The following is a 27,347-nucleotide window of genomic DNA, read 5'->3' as shown; positions in this document are numbered from 1 at the left end:
TATGCGGTATAAATGCACAAGAGAGATATAGCATTGCCATGATGGGATTGCAATGATATGATAAAAGGTGTCGATTTGGCCCCTGGTGAGGGATCACATGACAGAATCTTCATATATACACTGCCTGCATTAACAAGCCTAGATCTCAATGTGAAGGATTGTAGCCTAGCCTTCTTCCTGACCTGCCATTTTCCCCATGCGTACTGACACACATACCCAAGGGTGGGAAAGATTCAATTATTCAATCCGCCACCTGCAGTCTAATGAGTATCAGTCCAGCAACATGATAAGTGGTCTTGTCTAGACCTGGCCATTCTGCAAAGAGAAAGGGGACATTGGGGGTGGGGGTCTATTACCAGGCCTGACCACCATCATAGTCCCAGCTGTCAGTCTGAAAGCATTTAGCCAGTAATGAATACAGTGCTTAATACTAGTGTTTGAGAGTTGGGCACAAGCATTTGAGCCCACAAGTTCATGTCGCTTGGGGCAAAAGTGATTAGACCTGCCGTGAATATTATTCATATGCTTCTGCTCTCAGCCAGTGCTAATTCGATGCTGATGACGGTTATCCATTAATGCTGTTATGATAATTCCTATTATTTTAGGGCTCCCTCGGTGCACCTGGCATCCCAGGGAGGGACGGTGCCAAAGGAGAAACTGTAAGCTTTTATCTTCCTCCCTTGTAATCCCCTTTTTCCTTATAGCGTAAGCCAGATGCTGCAAATCAATGTGTATTGAATGGAGCATGTCTTGGGGATTAGTGTTGCCATTTTGACTGCAGCTGAAACAAATGGCAGCAGGTTAATAGCCTCAGCAATCTTGTCTTTGGGCCAAGGCAGACGGCAGACTCTGCATGGATTAATCAAAGGCATGGATGTTCAAAGGCAGAATGTGTATCGCCATTCATTAGAATGCTGTTAGAGAGTTATGCTGTGGCTAGAGACTTCACAGTGGCAGTGAGGACCATCATTGCCACAAGGCCCAGGTGTTTATTTCAACTCAAACACGAGTTTGCCAGTTAAAATTTAAGGGATTGAAGAGAATGGGCTCAGGTGGGATCTGGATGCAAGGCAAGGATCCTTATTTGCTAAATAAGGAGCCTTTGCTTATGCAAAATTAACAGAATGCAAAAGAGATGCATGCTCAGGAGTTAGGTTGAGTGTTGCCTTCCATATCCCAATACATGAATTGTCCTGAATCGTGCAACTGTAATATGTCTTTACTGCACACTTCTACCATTCTTTTCCTCTAGGAAACTCCAGAAAGTAGTTTGTGTATGGGTCACAAGTGGACTCCCATCCTAGCAGAGGATGGATTCAGATATCCTTAGCTTCAGCACTAGACATATAAAGCATGGGACTTCTGACTGTTCTCTGGGCAACCTTACTGCCAAGGGCTTTGCGAGTTTTCTGGACACTACTTGATTGATGGGAGTGATTGGACCGGAGGGAAAGGGAGAGGTTCCGTAATGAAATCCACAAGTCCCAAGCTCTGACTCACTCCATTTTTATTTTTGTGCCAAATTATAGCCCCAGGCATACCATTCCAAAAACAACAACACCAACAAAGCAGTAGTTAAGAGGGCATTACAAATTATGGGTTTGGTCTCCCTTGGCCTTTTGAGCACTGTCTTGGGCACCATGTGGACCATGAACTGGAACGTGGTTCAGCATTGTTCTCAAAGTTAGGTCTATGGCCATAGCTAGACCTAAGGTTTATCCCTGGATTGTCCAAGGGTCAAACCTATTCATCTAGGTGACACACAGGAGATCCAGTGCTCAGGCAGGGGCGAACCCTGGATAATCCCAGGATAAACCTCAGGTCTAGCTGTGGCCTGGGAGAAACTTGAGATACAATTTTTCCTATTATAAAACAGTTGAGATCTACTTATCCTAATAAGAGTAGTGCGCGTTTCTGTGTGTGTGTATCTGAGTCAACACCTATAATTATTACAGATGCTATTACATGTAGGGGGGTTGGAGTGAGGTGGGAACAAATGGCAGGATTAGGATTAGGCAAATTAATAAGAAATAATATTGACAAGAATTAATTTTCTAAGGGTTCCTTTGAAATCACATTTATAAAACTGAAATTTTACATTCAATTTTATGATGTCCATTGATGTTTAGGTGTGGGCTGAATATGTTACTTCCTCTGGTGTTTATTCTGTTTTAGGAGTCAGCAACCTGGTACCCTCCAGATATTTTCATCTACACCTTCAACATTCCCTGACCATTGAGCATGCTTGCTAAGGCATATAGGAATTGTAGTCCACAATATCTGGAAGGCACCAAGTTTCCTACATCTGTTTATTTTGTCATTGGACTTAGCTAAATGGAAGACCACATTATGCTCAAGGATGGAAAAAAATCTCTCCACCTAAATCCTTGGAAAGATTGCAGAACAGGATAGACAAACCATGAACCAGTCTCTGAATATGGCAGCTCTTCTTCCTTCATATGTGAACTAGGGTATAATTTCAGCATTCAATACTTTTTAAAACATGTATATCAAGTCCTTGCAACAAAAATCTTTTGTGTTCTCTTTTGAGGGAGATGCTGGACTTCCAGGAGCAGTTGGACTTCCTGGTTCACCTGGGCCAAAGGTGAGCAGATAATAATTTATTTGAAGGGGATCATGACCAATGGACACCTTTAACAATGATTTATCTATTTGGTTATTAGACAGAGAGTGGCTTCCAATTTTAACAGTTTAACAACTTTGTCATCTGTGCCAACCATTACAACGTAAGAAGTGCCATCCTGGATCAGACCAAGGGTCCATCAAGTCCTACACTCTGTTCATACAGTGGCCAACGAGCTGTCAGCCAGGGACCAACAAAGCAGAACGTGGTGCAACAGCACCCTCCTACCCATGTTCCCCAGTAACTGGTGTACACAGGCTTACTGCCTCGAATACTGGAGATAGCACACAATCATTAGGGCTAGTAGCCATTGATAGCCTTCTCCTCCAGGAATTTCTCCAACCCCCTTTTAAAGCCATCCAAATTGGTGGCCATCACCACATCTTGTGGTAGTGAATTCCATAATTTAACTATGCGCTGTGTGATGAAGTCCTTCCTTTTCTCTGTCCTGAATCTCCCACCAATCAGCTTCATGGGATGACCCGGGTTCTAGTAATATGAGGAGAGGGATACCATTTCACTTATCTCATCCCTTCTTGATTTGTCCTATGAGTATCATTTCCATAGAGTTATTTTGAATGTAATATTTCCCCACCCACCCCAACAAATATGCTCATTACAACTGTAACAACAGGTCAAAAATGACTCCTTCCCCTGACCAAATGTGAATTGTTGTATTATTCCAGAGTGGGCAACTGCAGGAGGTCTGAGGACCATTTTTGCCACCCAGAGCTCCTCCCACCCTTTATGGCCCACACTTGATGGAGCACCATGCATTCTTTGCCCCACCTTTTTTAAAAGAGAAAAGTTTGCTGCCTAGATTTGGTGACAAACCATTCCGTAGTTCTTGGTAGCACTAAAAGAGTGTTTGCAAGCTGAATTTGACCATTTAGGACTTCATATCACTAAAAGTGCCATGCACCCCCTAAATTTTTAGACATTGCTGAATTTGGCAATGGGGGGGGGAGTAGAAGAGGCCACATGCCATGTGTTGCCCAACCCTGGTTTATTCCAATGATGGGGTAAACCAGGATAACAGATGTGCCTTCCTTTATCTAGTTAGCGCAGAGATCAAGTGGATGCCTTATCACTCTGCTATTCCTTCTAGCCCAACCTTCCCCCAACTGGTGCTGGCCAGGTGTGTTGGAGTTCAGTTCCCAGCATCCCCAGCCAGCTTGGCCAATGGTCAGGCATGCTGGGTGTTGTAGTCCAAACATCTGGAGGGCACCAGGCTGAGGAAGGCTGCTCTAATTATATTAGAATGTAAGCTTATGCGGCAGGGTTTTGCTATTTTATTGTTTTACTCTGTACAGCACCATGCACACTGATGGTGCTATATAAATCAATCAATCATCATCATCATCATCATCATCATCATCATCATCATCTAGCCAGGGCTAGTGGCTAGTACCCTTTTTAGTGGGCATTCCATACTGAGGTTTTTCTACATGATTGCTATAACTAAGCATACAATCATGTAGACGAAAAAGGTGTTTTCTATTTGGCCACTATCCAGGGACATATACTAATGATGTTCCCAGCATAAATAGCCTTTCTCCCCATACTGCTCCAGCTGGCTTTAAGACTCAAATAGTTTGCTTTTCAGAAACAATAGAGGTAGGTTTTTGCTCACTGGGTTGTAGAATTACCATTCAAACAGGATTGATTATTGTGATAAAGGTCAGAAGGAGAGATGCACATTCTTTATTTCCCCTTGCAAATAAGCAACCATAGGTTTCAATAATCATCTTGATATTTTCTCTCCCCCCCTCCTTTATATTTTCCCCCTCAGGGGACAGAAGGTCAACCAGGTCCCCCAGGACGTCAAGGTTATGTTGGAGCACCTGTGAGTCATGATTCTATGTTTTACTTAATCTGCCCAGTGTCCTTAATCAAACCAATGTTCTATGAGAATTCATTGGACATCGCTCACGGGGTAAAATTTGCTCGTGTAGTAAGTGGATGCCTTTTTCTTCAACATGATTCTCAAATGTGTGGCAACCCATCAGAACAGCATCCACATATTGCACACATGCAGATGCAAATGTGAAGGTTCTGAAAGAGCTCTCAGGATCTTCAGGTCTGCATGGATGCCTGTGCAGGCTTCCAAAGTCCAATCTTTTGCAACAGCTTGAATATTCATGTAAGCATACAGAACAAGGGAAGAAGAGAGAGGAGCTGGGATGGATATACTTGATCCTCTAGAAGTCCATTTCCTAGACACCAGGGCAAGAGGCTAGCACTTGTGACGTAGGAAGGCTTGCTGATATGATGGGTTGTCCTACGTCCATTTCACTTCCCAGCAAGCTCCTTGAAAAATCATTGGAGAATGCACATACCCAGCCTCTCCCATCCCCAAATGTAAGGCAAATACAGGGAGAGACTGCAGTGGCCAACAGGCTGGCATTGATTTGCTTCTGTTACCTAAAGAGATCGTGGTCTCTCCCACACTAGAGGCCTTCAAGAGACAGCTGGACAACCATCTGTCAGGGATGCTTTAAGGTGGATTCCTGCATTGATCAGGGGGTTGGACTCAATGGCCTTGTAGGCCCCTTCCACTATTCTATGATTCTATGATTCTATGATGATGCTGACTGTCCTCCGTAGACCAAAGCACCCTCCTCCCCCCCCCCCCGCAGCTTCATTTCATTAATATTGGATCTACAACAAGCACCGGTTGTATTTTGTTATTTTTTAAAGGATTTTAAATGATGGGTGCAATGTGATAGAGTGAGCAGATGTGCTATCATGATTCGGAACACCTTGGCATTTCATTCGGTTTGAAATTGCACCTCAAACTTTCCCATTTCCCAGCATCCAACACAGTTTCCTGCAGTTTGAGAAATGGAGACAGTTAGAGAATGCTGTGGTCTTCTAGTCTTTGGCTCAGGCAACGTTCTGATGCAGTGCAAAAGAGAGCAAGGTTGTAGATCTTTCTCAGTCCTATATTCTCCTACCCTCCCCTGCCGCCCTTCCCAGTCACAGCTACCTTGCATAGTGTCATTTGGGAAGCATTCGGACCCCTCCATTCTCTGCAAAATGTAATTTTGTCATGATGAAATTGACAATATAAGACTTACCCAAAAGCCAAAATAAGTCAAAACAACCTGGTTCCCGCGGATAGCCTCAGTTCATATTTGCCAGCCTATAACCTTATTCCAGCTTCCAGCTTCATTGGCTGCCAGTCCAGGTCCAGGCCAATTCAAAGTGCTGGTATTAACATTTAAAGCCCTAAACGGCCTGGGGCCAGGCTATCTGAAGGAACACCTCCTCCCATATGTACCCTAAGAGGTCCTTCTCCGTGAGCTCCTGCCAAAGGAAGTGAGGCAGGTGGCTACCAGGAGGAGGGCCTTCTCTGCTGTGGCACCCAGGCAGTGGAATGAGCTCCCTAAGGAGGTTCGCCTGGCACCTACACTATATTCTTTCAGACACCAGGTGAAGACCTTTTTTATTCTCTCAGCATTTTAACAGCCTATAAATTTAATTTTAACTTGGCTGTTTTAAATTTGTATTTCTGCACTGCTGCTGATTTTATCCTGGTTGTGCTTTTATATTGTATTTTATATTATTATTTTTTTATATTGTTTGTTTTATACTTTGAATGGTTTTAGTTTTTGTAAACTGCCCAGAGAGCTTTGGCTACTGGGCGGTATAAAAATGCAATAAACAAATAAATAAATGAGTAGTATAATGTGTGATTGAGCCTCGTGTGGCGCAGAGCGGTAAAGCAGCAGTTTCTGCAGCTGAAACTCTCCCCACGGCCTGAGTTCGATCCCAGCGGAAGCTGGTTTCAGGCAGCTGGCTCGGGTTGACTCAGCCTTCCATCCTCCCGAGGTCGGTAAAATGAGTACCCAGTTAGCTGGGGGAAAGGTAATAAAGGCCGGGGAAGGCAACGGCAAACCACTCCGCTATAAGTCCTGCCAAGAAAATGTCAGCAAAAGCTGGCGTCCCTCCAAGAGTCAGTAATGACTCAGTGCTTGCATGAGAGGAGTATAATGTGCACGTTAGCCAATCCTATCATGTGAACTAGCTGTAACTCTGATAACAAGGACTTTCAGAAATGATTTAAATTGTTCCATGTGGCGGCTACCTCCATGCACAAGCTATTAAGGTACATGAACTGATACATTTGGTGTGCTGCAGGTAATTTACAGCTCACTTCCATGTTGCAGCTGTATTGTCTGCACCAACTCCTACTGTGGTCAGATGTGTTGATTTGTATTGATTGGGCAATGCTAATTTGTGCTTGACATGGGACTCAGTGCCCTTCACTGCATAAGCATTCACCATTGTTGAAATCTTTCACTCTCTGCTGGAGATACACGTTTTACTGGAGAAGGTCATTCAACTTTCCCCAGCCTCATTATCTTGGTTATAAAGACTTCACAGTCATTTCTTTGGGGACTTGGAAGACCTCAAAGGCCTGATGACAGAGGAGGCTGTTGAGTGCTCCAAGGCCAATTAACATATGCAAAAGGAGTTCTTGGGAATAACATTATTGTTGTATTCTAGACAGCAATTTAATAGACAGTGCCCTAAATCAGTATTTCCTTTCCATGGTCTTCATCATGTAATGAATGAATCAGTTTGTGAAAGTTCCTAGAACAGTAGTGACTCATCTCAGTTTTGTTCTAAGTTAGTGGGGTCAATGTAAACCTTTAAATTTCATCTTCCATTCCTTTTTTTCAGGGCCTCCAGGGAGAAAGAGGAGAAAAAGGACCCCGAGGAGACAAGGTACAGACAATAAGTGTCAATAAGCAGAATTGATTAACTTCTTTCCTCCAAAATGAATGCAATACAGAACTGGGAAATGGAAGGCATCCAGTGTTAAGATCTCCAAGTTTGTTTATTTATTTACAATATTTATATACCACTCCCCATTCAAAATTTTAGAGCAGTGTGCAAGATAAAATAAAATAAAAAGAATTAAACACCTTAAAATAGATTTTTTAAAAGAAGCAAAATGAAAAGTGTACCATGAACCACGGCTGGTCATTAAGGAAAGGCTTCCTGGAACAATGACATTTTTAGGAGGCACCAAAAGGAATACAAAGTTGGTGCCTGCCTGACCTCCAGAGGCACGGAATTCAATAGGAGGGGGGCCACCACGCTGAAGGCTCTTCCCCTGGTGGACTCCAATTGGAGGATGGGTCTATGTGGAACCACCAGGAGTATGCCCTCGGATGACCTCAGTGACTGGCATGTTGGTAAGAGAGAAGGCATTCAGTATATTTTTTTAGGAAACCCATCTTTCAAATTTCATATGGTCATATTAGTGATGATACACTCCATGACAGTGATTTCCTGATTCTGCTGCAAGTGAATATGCTTTTTGGAAAATACTTAGGTTTGATAGCAGTTGCAGTGAATCAGGGCTTACAGCTGCATAGTCCACAGTATATTGTGGTCATAGTTGCACTGTGTCATTCGTTTTGAACCCTCAAAATCCCATAGCTACAATTTGTTCTTCAATATTATGAGAATGCCCTGCATTTTTGGGATGAAAGTGTAGTAAATCCTTCAAAAGCAATGCTGGTTTTTTTAGCAACCCCCCCCCCAACAATTTCAGAATAGTATCCAGTTATAATTTTACTCAAATTACATTGTAGATATGGCGTAACCATATCTAATTACATGGGAAATCAGACCATCAGGCTGCCTGGGCGATGTACTCTGTATACAAGGGAGTAACCAAGGGCAATTTTGTATGGGAGTTTGCAGTGACTAATTCAGTGCCTTTAGCACCTTTCTGAAAGTTCAGCAGAAGTTCCCAAATAACGCATTGCAGTTGCCAGGCCTTGGGCTTACATGGAAGGGTGTGTAACCAGGTTTGATTCCTTCAAAGGTAAACGAGATTCAAATGGGCCAGAGGCGTATGATGGGTGGTTGGTTGGGTATCAGGCTGGGCAGATGAGAATGAAAGAGCAAGAAGCAGGAATGTAGTCAAAAACAATGTGGAGGTCAAGTTCCATGCAGAAGGCCTCAGGTTCAGTCTCTGGTATCTCCAGCTAGGGCTGGAAGTATTTCTGCCTGAAACCTTGGAAGGTGCTACCAGTCAGTATAAGGCAGCTTCTTTCATTCCCATGACATGAAGTGAGGTAAAGGTATGGCAAGGTGAGACCATACCTCACTTCATGTCAGTGAAGGTAAGTATGTATAGGGTTGCAGCCTCAGTTGTCTTACTTACCTCTAACCACAGTTGCCTCCTACATCCAATAGTCAATTCTCCATTTCTGTTTCTTTGCTCAGGGTGAGCCAGGTCTAGATGGCTTTCCTGGGAAGCCCGGTGTGGATGGGAACCAGGTAGGTGAAGAATTCCAAGTGCTAAGAAACTATTTCCTATAACTGGCTATGAATGTGCAGAGAAGGAATTAGAAATGGAAATTGTTCTAAAAAATGAAGCCCCTGTATACAAACCCATGTTGACTCTGTTCAGACAGCACATTAAGCTGCAATAGTTAAGTATTTTGAGCTCAACATTATGGCTTAGCATGTCATGTGAACCATTCCTAACCATGGCGGCTACATAACTACGTTTTAAACATGTTCACTATCCATTTACTGCAAAAGGGTTAGCGGCCTAACCATGGCTTAGTGTGTTGTCTGAACAGGCCCATTATCTATTTCATGTTCCACAGTAAAATCCTATATATGTCTACACAGAAGAAAGCCCCCAGTGCTTCATATATATTACAACAGGTTTTCTTGAGGGAGGGGAGCTGCAGGGGGAAGGAGAGGAAGGGAAAGTCTGTTCGGAGGACATTGGATTTCATCCTAAGAGTTGCACAGCCCTTTTCAGTCTGTAATATCATCATCATCATCATCATCATCATCATCATCATCATCTGAAAACTCTTCTGCTGAACATAAACTCCATATATCCTTGCCATATTTCTGTGATATTTTCCTATTTTGTCAACCATGTTCCCTGATTCACCTTAAAATTCTTATTTCTCTCTCATATATATATATATTCTACTTGCTCTGTATTTATTCATTTTCTCATGCTGTCCTGTTGATCTTTGAGCCATGCTTTAGTGTCTTCCTTTGCTTTCTTAACAAAACAGGTTTTTTTAGCTGCCTCTATGTGGCTAACCCCTTTTCATATTATTATTATTATTATTATTATTTAAGAAAGGAAAACGCTTCTCCTTCAAGGATTATGAATTGATTTCTGACCCTTAATATGGATTATGTTCATCCTGCTGTGCTCCTTGGTTAAAAGATCTGGAGTTCAATGTCCAACTCTCTTGAACCCTGTCATCTTTAACTAGCACTTGTAAATCCCCGCCCCCCCCCCCCCACAATACCTTTCTGACGACTGCTTGATCTAATTGCAGGGCAGCAAAGGGAGTCAAGGCCAGCCTGGTCTCATAGGACCAAGGGGAGAAAAGGTAAGGTGAAAATAGTGGGGCAAAATATATTTGTCATGTGCAGTAGTGCCATTAAGGCAGGAAATGGTGGCAGACCCCTCCTCCCAGGGCCCCATTAAGCAGCAGGAACAGGAGATGCAGCAGGTCTGGCTTGCTACATTTGGAAGTATCGGAAGTACTACACATCACCATTTAAAGTCCAGAGTCTACAATTACCTGTCTGCACCACTGGCTGCTTAAAGCTTGCCTTGCATTTCGATGCTCACAAACCATCCCACCTTCCTAGTCAGTTATGTAGTAGAGGATCAGCATCCAAAATTAGATTGTCTTCCCTGTTCCAAGACAGATTTCACCCAGGAATTTGCCCCCTTTTTATTGCTTAGCCAGTCTTGACCTTACCCAAACCTACTCTCATAATTGGTCTGTAGATTAGCTGACCAGGTCATGGGAGACTCCTGTAAGTCAGCTGACTACCTGAGAAGTCATACAATACTCTGGGATGTCAGGTAGTGGCACAGAACTGCAGATCTGAATACTGTAATGCCTGTTCTGACCCTGAAAAGGTTGTATAGGGCCTAGCACAGCATATGATTTGTTCCCCTGTGCAGAAGTCACATCTTGGACTGAACGGCAGAGTGGTTTATAAAATGGCAAGAAAATGCTGCTAAAATCAGTACAGAAGCATGCAGTCAGTTAATTGTTTTTCTCTTATTGGGTTTGTCATCTAGGGTGAAATAGGACCTCCAGGAAAGCCAGGCTCAGCGGTAAGAGCTACCCTTGTGGGATATGAGTTTTGTGCATGATTTTTAAAAAAATGTGTGGATCTCCCCTATAGAGATGCTAAACTATGGACAGTTTGTGCATGCAGGGAGCCTAATATGTAGATCTGTAAATAATAATAATAATAACAACAACAACAACAACAACAGTGCTCAGGAAAAGTCTGGAGAACTTGTTGGGAAATGTTTCCCAAAGCCTCCCTGTTCACTGGAGAAGTATGAGGTATGATAAATGAAAGAATGAGGTCCCTTGCTCTGAGTGGCAGCAATGTTCTCTGAAGATTGAGAGGACACTACAAGTCCTGGGCTGGTTTCCTGAAGTTCTGTCTCTGGTGCTAAAACTACTCCTGCTCCCGTCGCCTCTCCCACTCATCTGAGACCAGAACAGATGATGGAACCCCAAATGGAGTAAGGCGGCTGACAGGACTTTTCATGTAGTCCTTGGCCATAGCTAGACCTAAGGTTTATCCCTGGATTGTCCAGGGGTCAAACCTGTTCATCTAGGTGACACAGAGGGGATCCAGTGCTCAGGCAGGGGCGAACCCTGGATGATCCCAGGAGAAACCTTAGGTCTAGCTGTGGCCCTTGAGGCACTGGTTTGTTCTGCTAATGTGTTTGGGTCGTGAGTATGCTGTGAATGTCCTTGAAACAACCACACACCTGCTGCATCCTCCCCTGTGGCTGCTGTGTACATTCTGTGGCTTTACAGCTGAAGTTCAGCTTGAGATTTATGAGTCTATGCGATATAGAAGAAAAATAAACAAAGCAAAAACAAAACCCCAGATTGCTCCCCACTTCTCTGTGTGATACTTTTAACTTCTTTGTTTCAGGTCCAAGTTGAAGGTTTGAAAGGAGAGCAGGTAAGGACTTCATAAAAATGGGTTTCAAGAGTGGCAGTCCTGTCTCTTAACTCTCAAAGTCAGTGTTAAAAGTAAAAACACACACACACCAAAAACTGCAGAAACAATAAGTCAGGGCTGAGTGGTTCAGAACCTTTCCACTCTGGATAAGCTTTAGTTTAAATCAAAGGAGATACGGGCAAGTTGTTTATCTTCCCCATAATAGCTTTTATTCAAGGGTTACAGTCATCCAACCCACTCACTTCCTGGTGGTTCATGAGAGCTGCAAAATGAAATTGCTTTGTCCGTTTTCATTACCTAAGGAGAGCGTGGGGGTGGGGGGTGGGGGGTGGGAAGTGAAGGTCCCCGTCAGTGCTATTGATCTGTCTTTCTGTAATTTGTTTTACTTGCTCCAAATTTTAGACTTGTCCCTTTTATACCTAGATGAATGTAGGACTTCCTCACGGAAATAGATGTAATCCTATGCAAATATGCTTGGGAATAAGACCCATTGGACACAATGGGACTTCTGATTAAACATGTATAACATTTCCCCCATATGTGGAAGATCCTATGTCCATCTCTCTCCCCCCCCCCCCCCACACACACAAACACACACACATGTACTCATCGCTGTATAGGAACAGACTGCATAGACTTCACTTCTACATTTAAATTCAGGAATGCACAGCAGGGGCAATAGAGATACGTGTGTATGAATGGAGGAGGGCGCAAACCTTGCACATCAGTGATATATATCCTAATGATATAGAGCAGGATACAAATGTTTTAATAAATAATAATTAAATAAATAAAATACACATCTATCCATTTTCTAGAATCATTCGCTTGTTTGAGAACATTTAAATTGAGGTCGCTATCCAGAATTGTGGAACTTTGGACACCTTGCTCAGTTCAATATGATGCACTTTGAAAGGAACCTTTTGAAGTATAACATAAGGGTTGTTGTTATTATTATTTTTACCTTTTAATAACTTAACTTTAAACAACATTAATTTGTTTACAGGGAGTTCCTGGCCCACGAGGATCAGTAGGACTTCCTGGAACCCCGGGTAGCCCAGTAAGTAATTTGCTCGCTTCACTCTCTCTGAGTTGTTCATTTATTTGCGGTCTGACCTGTGTGCCAAGGTAGGTGACCCTATGAAAAGGAGGACAGGGCTCCTGTATACTTAACAGTTGCATAGGGAAGGGAATATCAGCAGGTGTCATTCGTATGCATGCAGCACCTGGTAAAATTCCCTCTTCATCACAACAGTTAAAGCTACAGGAGCTATAGTAGAGTGACTAGATGCAAAAGAGGGCAGGGCTCCTGCAGCTTTAACTCTTGTGGTGAAGAGGGGATTTCACCAGGTGCTGCATGCTTACAAAGGACACCAAAATTCCCTTTTCTATGCAACTGTTAAAGATACAGGAGCCCGGTCCTCCTCTCCATATGGTCACCCTAACTGAGGGAAATCTACAATTCCCCAAATGGGCTTAGGTCTGGCTTGTTGCCCCAGGGCTGAGATTCTTAACTAAGGCATGAGAGATTCTAAGTTCAAATGCTGGGTATGTCTTGTTCGCAGGATAAGGTGGCCGTACCTTTAAGGTGAGAGTTTTGTTGGTCTAGATGAGCATGAATCAGACTTTAGATTAGGGATCTTGGTGGAATCTCTTTAAAGGGTGGAGTTTGATGGGCTGTTCTTGATTCAGCCCCCCAGATTTTGGTCTGTTTTCTGCTGCAGAGCTTGACTTCGTCTGTAGCGAGTCAGACCATTCCATGGATTCCCCATGTTTTTAATTTGTGCACATTCTGGATGAATTTTGCACAAATCTCCATTTGTGCAAATTACAGCTCGACATAAGAAAATATGCAAAAGTTTCCGGAGTTCAAGTCAAAATCCGCAGCTCGGTCCGCAAAAGCAAACCAAGTCAGACATGCCGTAAAACTTCACTGAGCAAAAAACAAACAGAAAAACCAAAAACACAACCATGTTTCCCAGTGACAGACATTTCTATTTCAGATGTGAGTGGTCCTGGGGTTTAGATCCTATAGAACAGCCTTCCTCAACCTGGGGCACTCCAGTCCAACACATCTGGAGCGCCCCAGGTTGAGGAAGGCTGCCATAGAAGCTGATGCAACTGGTGTAAAGAGTTCAGTAACTTGAAAACTGTAGCTCAGTGGGATATCCAGTTGCACTGGTCACAGAGCCGTTCAGACAATTGTGTCCATCTTCTGTGCTTCAGGATGCCTTTCATTTGGGGGAGGGACCTTTATTCAGCGGTAGAGTATGCCTTATGCTTTGGATGCACAAGGTCCCAGGTTCAAGTTAACTGAACTTGGGCTGGGAAATAGCTGTGCCTGAGATCTTAGAGCAACCTTCACCAACATGCTTTCCTCCAGATATTTTGGACTACATTTACCATCATCATTCATGATTGGACATGATGGCTGAGGCTGATGGGATTTGTGTTCCAAAGCTTCTGAAGGGCACCAAGTTTGTGAAAGTTGGACTAGATGGACCCAAGATAGTTTTGTGTGGTGTTCTATCAAACGGTTTAGCAGTAGGCAAAGTGTAGCTGACTTCTGCAGATATTGAATGCCATACCAAATGTGATGGCCGTTGCAGAATTAATAAAAATATAACCAAGGGCCAGAAGAACCATCCATAACCCACTGGTATAGCACACGTTTTACATGCAAAAGGGCTCAGGTTCAAGACTTGCATCTCCGGCTAAAAAGATCAGGCATCTGGATGATATAGAAGGCTTCTTCCTGAGACCCTGGAATGCTATTGGACTGATGGATGGAAAAAGTAATCTAACTTATAGTGCAGCTTCCCATGTCCCTAGTTAGTTGTTCATAGCAAAACCCATCTGTCTCCTAAAAGAATGCCATATATAACCATTTATATAATGATTTATATATATAAAAATTATATAATGCCATATAAATTTCAACTTCAAGCCCCTTTAAAACCTTTGTGTCCTTATTACCATTTTGTGGCCCAGTAGCAAAAAGGGTTCTGCATATGCACAGGGGATATTTCCTGTGTTTTCAAGCACAGAGAGTGGGGAGACTTAGGGTGGAATCCTCTGCATGTTTAGACTGCCAAAAGTCCTACAACTCCCAGCATTCTCCAGCCAGGCACACAATCCGGAAGAATCTAGCCATGTTCCAAAATGTGGCACTGTCGTCTAAGACGTATTACAGATTGCAAATGAGTGATCTCTCTCTGGTAAAACAGCAACATCTCATGTAGAAATGTTGCAATGCTTTTTCTATTTCTTCCCATTTGATGATTTTGTTGAAATCTCATCTTGTTTGCAGGGACCTCCAGGACCAGAAGGCAAGCCGGGACCTGCTGGATTACATGGTCAAAGGGTGGGCAACACTTCTCCTTTTGCATGCCTCAGCTTGATACTTGCCCACTTGGTTTGGCTGTGTTTGGCCGTGTTTCAGTATTTCTTTCCCTTTGTTCAGTTTTACATTCCACCCCCACTCACCCCCAGTGTTAAATATGGGACCTCCTACAGATCTTTGAGAACTTTGACCAGTTCTCTTTTTCATATGAACTTGCCAAAATTCACAAACTTCTTCATAAACAGGATGGAATAAACTTGTGTTTATTGGGGGTGGGGGATTGTGTAAGAAACTGTAACTGACAGATTTATCAACACATACACACCCCACTTTGGATGCAATCCATTAGACGGACAAAAATTAGCATGGGAGGAACCCTCAACAAGGTAAATACAACAAACAGACGAGGACCATGAACATAAATTGCCAAACTCTATTAATTGTTTGGAAATATGAGAAATGCTGGATATTCATGCAATTATAGCCAGATGCTATTTTCACACATATAAATGATACACCCTATGGGTTACACATGTCATATATAAACTAGGGGTGTGCACGGACCCCCCAATCCGCTTCGTGGCCCGATCCTCTTCGTGCCGCTCCACCTGTCTCCCGCTCTGCTCCGCAGAGCGAGATCCGGCTTCACCACCATCACTATTTGGACGGCGGTGGTGGTGGCACAAGATCAGCCACCCACCCACCCTGCCCCCTTACCTTCCTCCGTCACGGGATTCAATTGAGGCCCCGGTTGAAGCCGGAAGAGGCCTCAGCCTTCACTTCCAGCTTCAACCGGGGCCTCAATTGAAGCCCGCGACGGAGGAAGGTAAGCATCCCTCCTCCCTGCTCCCTTACCTGGCGCCGGCACCGGCGCCGCATGGATGGCAGCGCCGGGGGCACCAGGTAGGCCATGCCCCAGCCCCAGCCCCCACCCCCTTACCTTCCTCCGTCGTGGGCTTCAATTGAGGCCTGGATGGCGGTGCCGGCGGCGCCAGATTAGTCCCCCCTCCCCCCCACTTACCTTCAGGTGAAGCTCCGGATTGAGGCGATCCTCTTCGCCTTGCTCCGCAGCCCCCCTGACTCTCTTCGCCTCCGCCTTTTCCAGAGGCGAATTAGGCTGCCTCGCTCCTGCTTCTCTGAACCGAAGAGAAGCGGAGCACATCCCTAATATAAATGTACACAATACAGAAAGCTGTGTTGGTTCCAGTTAATTCTTTCTAAATGGGTGTGTGATTCACCCAGTTATTAAGGAAAGACAACCAGCAATGTAAAAGTAGTGATTATCCTTACCTAACACTTTTCACTAGGGATGTATGAGAATGTTGTTCCTGTTTGTAAAGCATGTGAACATATTCTGTTCACGACCCAGAATATGAATGCAAGCAGGAATGCAATTCTTTGGATTATTTTACAATTTCATGAACTTGAGTTCACATTTGTACATGTGCATTTGTGCAAGTGCACTCTTTTGAAATATGCTCTTGTGCATATGTGTAAATCCACCCTCTGCCCCCCCCCCCACAATCCACATTTTAGCCTAGGGGAAAATGTGCATTAAAATCATATTCTTTTAATTGGAACAATATGACTTCTAAAATTTCACATTTTTCCCGATTGGAAAAATAAAAGAAAGAAAGAAATACTCATGCTTTCATGAATGCCAATGAGGCAAAACAAGCTTTGAGGAAGAATTCAGGCAACCGAAACAAGCTCAAATATTGCATGTTTGCCCATTCCTACTTTTCACTACAGAGGGCATGTCTACACCTCCCGGCGTTCCGGGAGGGAGGGGGAGGATCTCACAGTATTCTGCTCACGAGATCCTCCCCTTTGGACAGACGGCACGTGCGACATCCTGGGAGGAACGAGGGATGTCATGGCTGCCATTTATTTATTTTTTACTGAAAGTGAGCACATGAGTGCTCCAAAAGGAAAGTAAGTTTTTTTTAAAAAAATGTGATTGCGCTCCCCCCCCCCCACAAAGGACACGGAGCACCTGAAGACCTCTGTGCCCCATGCCCGGTTCCTGGCTCCTTGTGTTTACTCACGAGGAGCTGGGACGAAACCGGGATGGCCACCCACACCTCCCACAGTCTCAGGACGATCCTGATACTATGGGAAAAATCGGGCTAACAGCCGTCCCGGTTATCTCGGGGAAATAGAAGGATCATCCCCCTCCCTGCTCCCAGGATCCCCTGTGAGTCATGTAGACGCACAGGGATGATTGTGGGGCGATCCCTGGGATAAGGCATGGTGTAGACATGCCCACAGTGTCTCTGTGTGTATGTGTGTGTGTGTGTGCTGTTAATTAGATTTCAGAAACAGACCATTGCAAAACCCAATTTGTAAACGTCCCTGCTAGGAACACAGAAGATTTTGCTCCAGCCCTTCTAGCAATGTTTATGTAGGCTTAGAGATAAGTGATTAGCACCACATGGGATAGAGCCATTGTAGGGGGTTACAGCTCTTGCAATGGAGAAAGTTCTGCATACCTCCAGCTATGTTTAGGTTTTGTAGATCTAGGCTGCAGATTTAAAGACAGTAAAGTCTGTAACCTCAGTGAAAAAGGAGTTCTTCCCTCCTCTTTACTGCCAGTTCTTAGGAAGCTGATCTTTATTGCATTCAGCAAATAAGCACGCAGCTCCAAAATTTAGTTGTGCATAGTGGCTGTGCTTCCCTGACCTAGAAGTGCCCATTAATTACAGCTTCTCTAACAAGATTTGTAGACCCGGTTCATTAGAAGGCCACATTCCATCAGAGAGTCCTGTGGCACAACACATTTGCCAGATCTTAGGGGGCATAATAATGGGCTCCCTGTGATTGAATGTGTCATTAGGTGTAATGTCTCCCTAGCTTTATATGTATTCCCTTTATGTGTATTCATCTTCTGTCAGAAGGGAACGTTCATGAAAAGAAAAAGTAACATGGTGTCATCATCTTTTACTGAAAAAGGGTGTTAGCTATATAAGGTGTACAGGACTGGGAGAAGTCAATGATTATTGCAACTAGGCTATAGCAATGGGTACTTGAATCTAGAACTACTGGCTTGGCATTGCGTCAGCACATGGCACATCTGGGTAGCTGCCAAGCCCTCATTGTAGTCCATTCTGTTGTCTTCCCCCGAGTCCTGCTTTAAACAAAGTTTAAAGCAGGATTCCAGATTTCCATTGGGAGCTGCCATTTATTGAATACTCCATCATAAGGGATGTTATTTTTATTCATTTATTTATAAAACACTTTAGACACTGATGTCCTACTCCACGTTCATCTAGCCTGACCATGGGAGGGCCGTTACAGATGAGGGTGGTGGTGATGATGGTGAGGAGATACTCCTTAAGCCCCAGCATTGGTGGGGCTTCATGGTGACCGTGGCCAGAGGAGGTGATATTAGCCTTCGGGGGCCCTCCTCCTGGCCTCTTTGAAATGTGGCTCCTGGCCGAGAGGCTCCCAGCAGAATGATGCCTTTTTGCTCCTCTGCCGGGGCAGCATTTGGCACAGTGGTGGAATAGCCGGAGGGCAGCAGGAGGACAGTTCCCACTGCATCTGGATCTCCCTATGAATCCCTACTCAATGCCCCCCTCAATTCAGCGCTTATTGCTTGAGACATTAGGTTGTGCCTGGGCACACCCAGCACACCCCTTGTAAACACCTATGACAAACACACATTTATACTGACATGGTTGTGACCAAAGTCAATCAAGATCTGTCCTCCTCCCCCAGGTTCTCTGAAGGCCATTTTTGTTTGCAGTGTTTGCAGTGACCGCATAATAAACACACAGCTCAATGGTGAACATGATGCTGAAATGCCCCCTCCTACACATCCCCCCCAATTCTTAGAACTATCATGGAACTGAATATCTGATTTGGTCTCAAACCGAATGATCCACTTAGTGTCTTTCTATGTGGAATTCATTCAGGTTTAGGAGAACCCAGCCCAGGGTGGCAGCTCTCTTCATAGGTGTGCATAGCACAATTGATTAGGGGGTGCACCCAGGGATTTTTTTTTAAAGTGAACTTTTATTGAATAAAAGTTTTATTCATTTATTTATTAAACACTGTAGACACTCATTCCTTATTCCATGTGCCTACCCTTGGGAGGGCTGTTGCAAAGGGGTGTGTGAAATGAGGAGATGCTCCTCAAACCACAGCATTGTTGGGGATTTGTGGTAACACTGACCAAAGGAGGATCTTATGAGGCAATGACAGCCTTTGGGGCCCCTCTTCCTGGCCTCTTTGAAATGAGGCTTCCAGAAGAGAGAATCCTTTTTGATCCTGCTGCCAGGAGCAATGGTGCTCTCTTGGAGATAGCGGTTCTTCAGCATGATGGCAGAGCAGCTGGAGGGCAGCCAGAGGACTGTTTCTGCTGCATCTGGATCCTCCTATGGATTCCTACTCAATGGCACCCTCAATTCAGTGCTTATTGCTTGAGACATTAGGGTGTGCCTGGGCACACCCGGCACATTCCTTGTGCATGCCTATGGCTCACTTTTAGCTTTATTTATTTTATTTATTTATTTGTTTTATTACATTTATATACTGCCCCACAGCTGAAGCTCTCTGGGCGGTTTACAACAATTAAAAATAGTAAACATTAAAAGTATACAAAAATTAAAAAAACATAAAAACAGTATAAAAATTTATGAGAGTCAGTTCAACCTTTTTAGAATGGAAAAAAAAACTGCAGAAAAAGCCGAAAAACCCTCCAGTGATTGATGTTCGAGGAAAATGTGGTGGGGCCTTTGGAAGGGGGCATACCTTTCTGGGAAGTGCTAAATTGGGACCACAGGAGTACTACATTTGTCACCCTGGCCTGAGATTCCCACCCCTGTCCTAACCTATCTTTCCATCCCTACATATGTTAATACGAACCAAGTTGAAACTACTGTTCTTCACTCCTTGGGATCTGAAATATGAATTCTAATTTATCCTGGCAGGATTCCATTCTGCTACAGTAATAGAAATTACACAAGGTATCCAAGAAGTAAATAAGGTAATGAACCCTGAGATAATAAATTTAGAAATGAGATGATACCATCCCTAGTGGATTATAAATCTCTACTGAATGATAGGTTTATTTTTCCAATGCTAGTTCCATTTACCAGGGCCAAAGGAAGGCTGATCAAATTGCTTGCTATGAGAGTCGCACTTTCCTTTTCCAAAGGAGTATAATTATTTCCCGAGCTCACGTCGCTCATTTGGAACACAACCTGCACAAAAGCGCCTTAAGCACAAAGCTGACAAACCACACAGATGGTGACACTCCAAGGTTTGCCAGAAAGTAATTTTCCAAGAAAGTAATCATACAGACTGCCAATTAGATTCCATCAAGGCTGAAGCATAAATCTTGAGGATTGAGCCACTGTGATGCTCTCCCTCAGTGTGCCTTCATTAGCTGCCTTGTCCCATTAGCCACAAGAGAACACGGAAACACGTCTGTTGGATCCAGGGCAGGATGAACTACTAAGGACAGAAAGTTTGGGAGGGCGCTGATATAGCCTCTGACTTCTCTTTGTATCCCCTTCCATCAATGTTATCTTCCTCCGCCATCGCCCCTCTCCATGGTTCTTAATAGGCTGGTGGCTCCGACTTCAGTGGGGCTGTGAATTCATTCTAGGTTTCAGTCAGAAAGACCTGGAACTCTACAGGTGCTGAACTCTATCCCCAAAATAGGTTCAGCACCTTGGATGGCTCCTTGAAAGTTCCTGTTGGTTCTGTCTGAAAGGTCAGTTGCCAACGGTTAGCATCGGGAGACAATAATGTTGACGGAAGTATTGCTGCAGACATCTAACAACCCCCTAAGGAAAGCCTTTGAAGAAATTCAGGCCGGAATACATCGGGCTTTGAAATTAAATATCCTTTGCATCCTGAGAATTTGTTTCTCCTTCTGACCTGACTTGGATGCAATCCTGAAAGCCAGAATGGAATCACAGCCCCACTGAAAATGGACCCATCAGCTTCCACTGTAAACACCAGATGATTGGGGTGTGTGTGTGTGGGGGGGGAGAGGTAGGGCTAGGGGAAGGGGATGTGGACATTGGGGGAACCTACGGGGCTAGCTTGGGACCCTAGGAGAGTGATTAGTCCAATTAATGAAGGATAGGTCTTTCAGTCGGTATTAGTCATGATGAATATATTGAATTTCCTTGCTGAGGGCTAATGTGCTTCTGAATACCAGTTGCTGGGGACCTTCAGCAGGAAGTTCTGTTGCTTTTGTGCCCTTGTTGTGGGCCTCCTGGTGTGTTACTCCTGTCTGGCGAGGTGATGTTTGCCCTGTCCTGGACGGGGTTGCACTCCCCCTGAAGGATCGGGTCTGTAGTTTGGGGGTGCTCTTGGATCCAGAACTGTCACTTGAGGCACAGGTGAACTCAGTGGCAAAGAGCACCTTTTACCAGCTCAGGCTGATATACCAGCTGCGCCCTTATCTGGACAGAGATAGCTTAGCTACAGTTATCCATGCTCTGATGACCTCTCGCTTGGATTACTGCAATGCGTTATACGTGGGGCTGCCTTTGAAAACTGTCCAGAAGCTTCAGCTGGTACAAAACAGGGCAGCACACTTACTAACAGGGACTGGCCAACGAGATCACATTACGCCAGTCCTTTCCCAGCTTCATTGGCTGCCAGTCCAGGTCCGGGCCCGATTCAAAGTGCTGGTATTGACATTTAAAGCCCTAAACAGTTTGGAGCCAGGTTATCTGAAGGAACGCCTCCTCCCGTATGTACCTGCCCGGACCTTAAGATTATCTACAGGGGCCCTTCTCCGTGAGCCACTGCCAAAGGAAGTGAGGCAGGTGGCTACTAGGAGGAGGGCTTTCTCCACTGTGGCACCCCGGCTGTGGAATGAGCTCCCCAGAGAGGTCCGCCTGGCGCCTACACTGTACTGCTTTCATCGCCAGCTGAAGACCTTTTTATTCTCTCAATATTTTAACACTTAATTTTAACTTAAATTTAAATTTTACTGTTTTAACTCTGTATTTTAATCTTATATCAATTTTGCTGCGTGGTTTTTTCCTGGTTGTGCTTTTTATACTGTGTTTCGTAATTGTGCTTTTAACCTGTTGATTGTTTTACTATGATTTTAATTTTTGTGAACCGCCCAGAGAGCTTCGGCTATTGGGCGGTATAAACATGTAATAAATAAAATAAAATAAATGAATAAATTGATCCTTGGCCCTTGGCCAAAGTGTGCATCAGAGGATTCTGATGAGCGTAATGCACAGACTGCTTACTCAGGGTTAGGACTGAGGGGTTGACAGACAGAAGAGGGACCCCTACTCCTGGTGCCCATCAGCCCTTTCTTCTCTCCTTGCAAGATGGCAGGGCAGGAGTCCTGCCTCACTTGCCAATCCATTATTCTCTCACTGTAAGGAGAGAAGGAGGAGTTGACAGACAGCAACTCCCATGAGCTGCCATTTTATGCAACCATGGTGGCTCATGTTTTCCAGAAATCTAATGTTTTGTAAATGGCGGCCACAGCGGGGCAATTTACACAACGTTGCAGGTTGGAATGTTGCATAAATGGCCCTTTACAGCCACCATACATGTAACATTAGATTTACGGAAACCAAGAGTCACCATTGTTACACAAAATGGCAGCTCACTAAAAGGATGGGCAGCACCATGGCACTCTCTGGGCCTTGCAGCAGCTTACACAGGATGGCAAGCAGGTAAAGTGGTGGCTTGTTGAATTCCAGATAGGGTTGAGTCCATCCATCCCTAGTTCCAGCAGAGGACCCACATACAGCTATCCATGGCCCTGTTGGCTTCTTCCTTGACATTGCCTGTTGTGCTGTCTCTCCTAACTGGATGGGATTCTACTTGCCTTGTTTTGACTGCCAGCAGATGCTATTGGTTGCCTCCAGAAGCCTCAACTAATCACAGCACAGAGCACCCAGAAAAAGAATGCTTGATGAATACAACTTTGGTCTGATCCAGTAGGGCTCTCTTTATGTTCCTATGAGCACTAGGCATGTAAGGAAATATGGGCTTCAGTCCACTGCACATACTCTGTCGACAGCAAATGTTTGATTGATGGTCTAAGTTAAATCAACAGTAAAACTATAATTCCCAGCAAAGATTAATTACATGCCTACCAAACACAACACATAATTCCAAAGGTGCTATTATTCACATGGCTGATTGAAGCAATTCATACTCCTCTTGTTTGTTTAAAGGGTACGCACAGTCACTATGTATAGTATTGCATAGTTGCTAGCTGTGCCTATCCTGCTATTAGGCAGTGTGTTATTTTGCAGAACTTCCAAGCACAATCTAGAAAAAAAAATCTCTCTTATATAAACTGGCAGGTTGCTGTACTTTTTCTTTTTTTAAAGTTCCTCCACTTTGAAGGGGTCATTGTATGAAATTTAGCTTTGCTACCACCTCTACTAGAATAATTAAATGGACATTCTCTTGTTCAAACACAAACAAAGTTTTGATATTTGAAGAGTATGTTTTGCTTCACTGGTGTGAATGACGTATTAGACAAATCTTACTATTTGTGTGGAATCGGGAAAGTGTACCATGTACTTCTCTTCGGATCTATCAACTATCTTTGATTTATTTATTTAGAACATTTTACTAATTGCTTTTCTCCCGTCCAGGGCTCTCAGAATGATATGCAATAACAAAACCCAATAAAACTGAAACAGAATAAAAACAAACACATTCTTAAGAGGCTAAGACAATTTCTTGGGCTTGAGAGGTAACTAGAGATATGCAGGTTCTTTATCTGCTCTAGCACAAAAGGCCGGGTAAAGAGCTCCTTGAAGCTAAGGGAACCTCCTGTGATAGAGTTTTAGCATCAACTTAGCTGATGCTTTCTGACATGGAATAGTCAAATGAGGAGTTGAGTCTGTGTCGCTGTTGTGTACTGTAGCGGCTCCAGCTTTCTCTGGGAGACTAATGAGGCAAAGTGCTAGGCAATTTACAAAGCTTTATTGCAAGCAATGAACACTTCTGTAACACAAACTAGGCACTTTCTGTGAAACTCCCCCTTAGGCAAAAACTATGCAAACTAAGGAAGACAATTGTCTGTTCAAAGAAAAGAAAAGGCTTTTTAAATATCTAAAACTTCAAGGTGGTTGATGCGTGGGCGATTTCTCATGCAATCTGTCCTCCTGTCTCTTTGCCGCTAACCTCACTGAACATTTTAGTTTTTGGCGATTCCTAGCATCAAGTAAGGTTTCAGAATGCTCACCGCCGGAAGTTGAATCCCTGTCTACTGAAGGCATAGAATTTAGCCTTGAAGAGATAGACTCTGGAAGGGGCTGATTTCCAGCTGAAGCTTCTCTCGTGTGAACCTCCTCCTCCTCTGGTTCTAACTGCCTAGTGTCTGGCTCAGCGTCTTTTGAGTCTGAATCTGTTTCTGATTGATTACTTGCATCACCTGCTCCCAAGACAGGAGCAGTAGAACTATGCATGACATTGTCTCTTGATAAGGGATATATAAACATGTGATGTTCAAGGTGGTGGAGTTTCTCAAAATTCCTCCTCCAAGCTTGGTCTACTTCGCTTGAGTTCCCAAACACAAGAATCTTTTCTTTTCCCTAATTGGGTAAAATATGCATTATCAATCAGGAAAATGCACTTGTTTAGAAGTACACAATTGAAAAAAAATATGTGTGTGTTTGTGTGTATTTTTAATTTGCATTTGTTTGTAATAGCAAGTGGGACACGTTCACACGATTTGCAAATAGGAACAAAATTCTCATGCATCCCAAATTTTTGGTATAGTTTGTAACTTTTTAATATTCTGTTTCATGTTCAGGGTAAGAAGGGTGAGATTGGTGTCCCAGGAGTTGAAGGGTTGCCTGGACCTACGGTAAGAAGTCCTTAACGGTTTACAAATAAGGTGTTAACAAAACGTGCATGGAACCCACACTTTAGTATAGCTCCTTGCCGTATTTAAGGACAAGAAGTAATTTCCTTCCAGTGTGGACATCCTGTTATGTACAGCCCCATGTAATATCTAGTTTGGTTTATTTGCATAGGTCCCATGTAAGCACCGTTGCAAAGTGCACCTGCTCTTTATTTGTGGTCTATTGTCTGCCCTTTGAGATGTGAATAACTTAGTAGCAGTAGTGTGCAGTGCCGTGCCGTTGGTAGACGATACTTTGAAAGCATCATCAGCAAAGAAAAAACAAACAAATAGGACTCTCTATGCCCTTAGATCTTACAGCCTGCTGCCAATAATTAAGACTTAAGAGAAGCATAGGAAGTGTAAGAGAAGAATCAGGGCTGGGAGGGAGGAGGAATTGGGCCAGGAGAATGGGGGTGGGGGTGGGGGATCTGAGAATCCCTGGATGGATAGATTGGGACCCCAGGAGGGATGGATTTGTGCCCTGCTCTTGAGGTTCCCCATCCCCTGTCTACATTTTCTCATAGGATGCTTAAACCACCCTTGAGAACATTATGTAAACTGCAGGAGGTGTATGAAGCATAAATACTTGAAGTACTTTCCAGAGACCTGGTTTGGCATTAAGCATGCATGGCAAGCCAGCTAAACCAAGCCCTTTGGAGTTACTTTTTAAATAGATAATCTTTATATCATCTGTGTCATTTTAGTGGCGGTGGTGCTGGTAGTGGGGAAGAGGGTGATGAAGCATCTGTTTTGCCTTTTACCTGCTACTGCCTGAAATTTGGCATTAATCCAAAAATCAGAGAACCTGAGTTATACCAATGAATGACAAATTGACTGGGCCTTTAGCTCTTCATGTTAAGAATGTGCTGACCTTTCCCTACCTTAGTTTACTTTAGTATATCCACAATCCTAGTATGTAGATTGCACTTTTTCGTGAAACACTTTTTAAAGCTTGGCAGTTTGGTAGTAACCAGGATGATCAGGGGTCTGGAAACAAAGCCCTATGAAGAGAGACTGAAAGAACTGGGCATGTTTAGCCTGGAGAAGAGAAGATTGAGGGGAGACATGATAGCAGTCTTCATATACTTAAAAGGTTGTCACACAGAGGAGGGCCAGGATCTCTTTTCGATCTTCCCAGAGTGCAGGACACGGAATAACGGGCTCAAGTTCCAGGAAGCCAGATTCCAGCTGGACATCAGGAAAAACTTCCTGACTGTTAGAGCAGTATGACAATGGAACCAGTTACCTAGGGAGGTCGTGGGCTCTCCCACACTAGAGGCCTTCAAGAGGCAGCTGGGCAACCATCTGTCAGGGATGCTTTAGGGTGGATTCCTGCATTGAGCAGGGGGTTGGACTTGATGGCCTTATAGGCTCCTTCCAACGCTACTATTCTATGATTCTATGAGGGAACCCTGGAAACCTGGGTGAGACATCCAGTGATGTTTTCAAAGACATCTGTGGCTGGATGACAAGTCAAGATGCCACCATTGTTTTGCCTGAATGTGGACATTAATTTGGGCCATTTCTGCACCAGCCCGATAGTCTGGACTGGTCAAGGTGTCACAATAGCCTTCCTTCCTGCCTGCCTTCTTAAAATACTGTTTTGATTAAGGGCAGAATGTTGAAAAGGAACAAGAAAGAAAACGAAAGCTTTTCATCATGGGACAAGAAATCCCCAACGTGTGCCTTTCGATTAAGTTACAAATTTAAACACATAGCACCTTGTCCTCATGCTGGAAACCTGCAGTACTCTCCAGGGGCATCTACTGTGCAGAGATCCAACCACGCTCAGCATTCCAACAGCCTCTGGGCACTTCGGAGCACCTTCGGATTGTTTTGTTTAGTAGAGAAAGCTATTTATTTTCTAAAATAATGTTGGCCCTCGGCTCATCAGTCCGCCTCGCTTAATAACCTGGGACTTGGCTCATTTGTGGCATTATAAAGCAAGCACTTAAGATGATTAAAAAGGCAAAGGAGCCAGCTCCATCGGCCCGTTGCTGTGTAATGGCCAAGTAGTTAGCATTTTGCTGTAATTTTCCTACTATTATATTAGCATCCTCGGCCAGTTTTGAGCAGACAATCGCTATTGTACTTGCTATGGCTTCCTATTAGCATCAGCATCCAAGAACCTCACAAACGTTACCTCCATGCAAACTCCCCAGCGAGGTAAAAGATATTAAAATAACAATAATATGCAAATGCAGCTTTGCATTCAAAACTCCTGTGTTTCACAGGGCTGAAATGGAATTAGAGGGATCCTTTTTCGAAATGCATGTTTGCGACAGATTTCTTTCAGGTTTACAGCACGTTTATTTGGGAATATAAGAACATAAGAAGAGCCCTAATGCTGGATCAGACCAAGGGTCCATCTAGTCCAGCACTCTGTTCGCATAGTGGCCAACCAGCCATCGGCCAGGGATGAACAAGCAGGACATGGTGCAACAGCACCCTCCCGCCCATGTTCCCCAGCAACTGATGCACACGGG

At 44.0% G+C, this 27,347-nt stretch overlaps 1 protein-coding gene across 1 annotated transcript in view; it reads left to right on the top strand.

Moving 5' to 3' along the window:
• Positions 1–27,347, top strand: part of COL22A1 (collagen type XXII alpha 1 chain) — a 250,200-nt gene that overhangs the window by 134,410 nt on the left and 88,443 nt on the right. Inside the window, exons 14-24 of the mRNA XM_063131168.1 lie at positions 606–659; positions 2,552–2,605; positions 4,437–4,490; positions 7,334–7,378; positions 8,894–8,947; positions 9,985–10,038; positions 10,746–10,781; positions 11,627–11,656; positions 12,663–12,716; positions 14,967–15,020; positions 24,769–24,822. Of these exons, the coding sequence (XP_062987238.1) occupies positions 606–659; positions 2,552–2,605; positions 4,437–4,490; positions 7,334–7,378; positions 8,894–8,947; positions 9,985–10,038; positions 10,746–10,781; positions 11,627–11,656; positions 12,663–12,716; positions 14,967–15,020; positions 24,769–24,822 (543 nt within the window). The remainder of the gene's footprint in view (positions 1–605; positions 660–2,551; positions 2,606–4,436; positions 4,491–7,333; positions 7,379–8,893; positions 8,948–9,984; positions 10,039–10,745; positions 10,782–11,626; positions 11,657–12,662; positions 12,717–14,966; positions 15,021–24,768; positions 24,823–27,347) is intronic.

The sequence above is a fragment of the Elgaria multicarinata genome, chromosome 7, assembly GCF_023053635.1.
Source record: "Elgaria multicarinata webbii isolate HBS135686 ecotype San Diego chromosome 7, rElgMul1.1.pri, whole genome shotgun sequence".
Classification (NCBI taxonomy): Eukaryota; Metazoa; Chordata; class Lepidosauria; order Squamata; family Anguidae; genus Elgaria; species Elgaria multicarinata.
The sequence above is the reverse complement of the archived record's forward strand: the minus strand, read 5'-3'. Positions and strand labels throughout refer to the sequence as shown.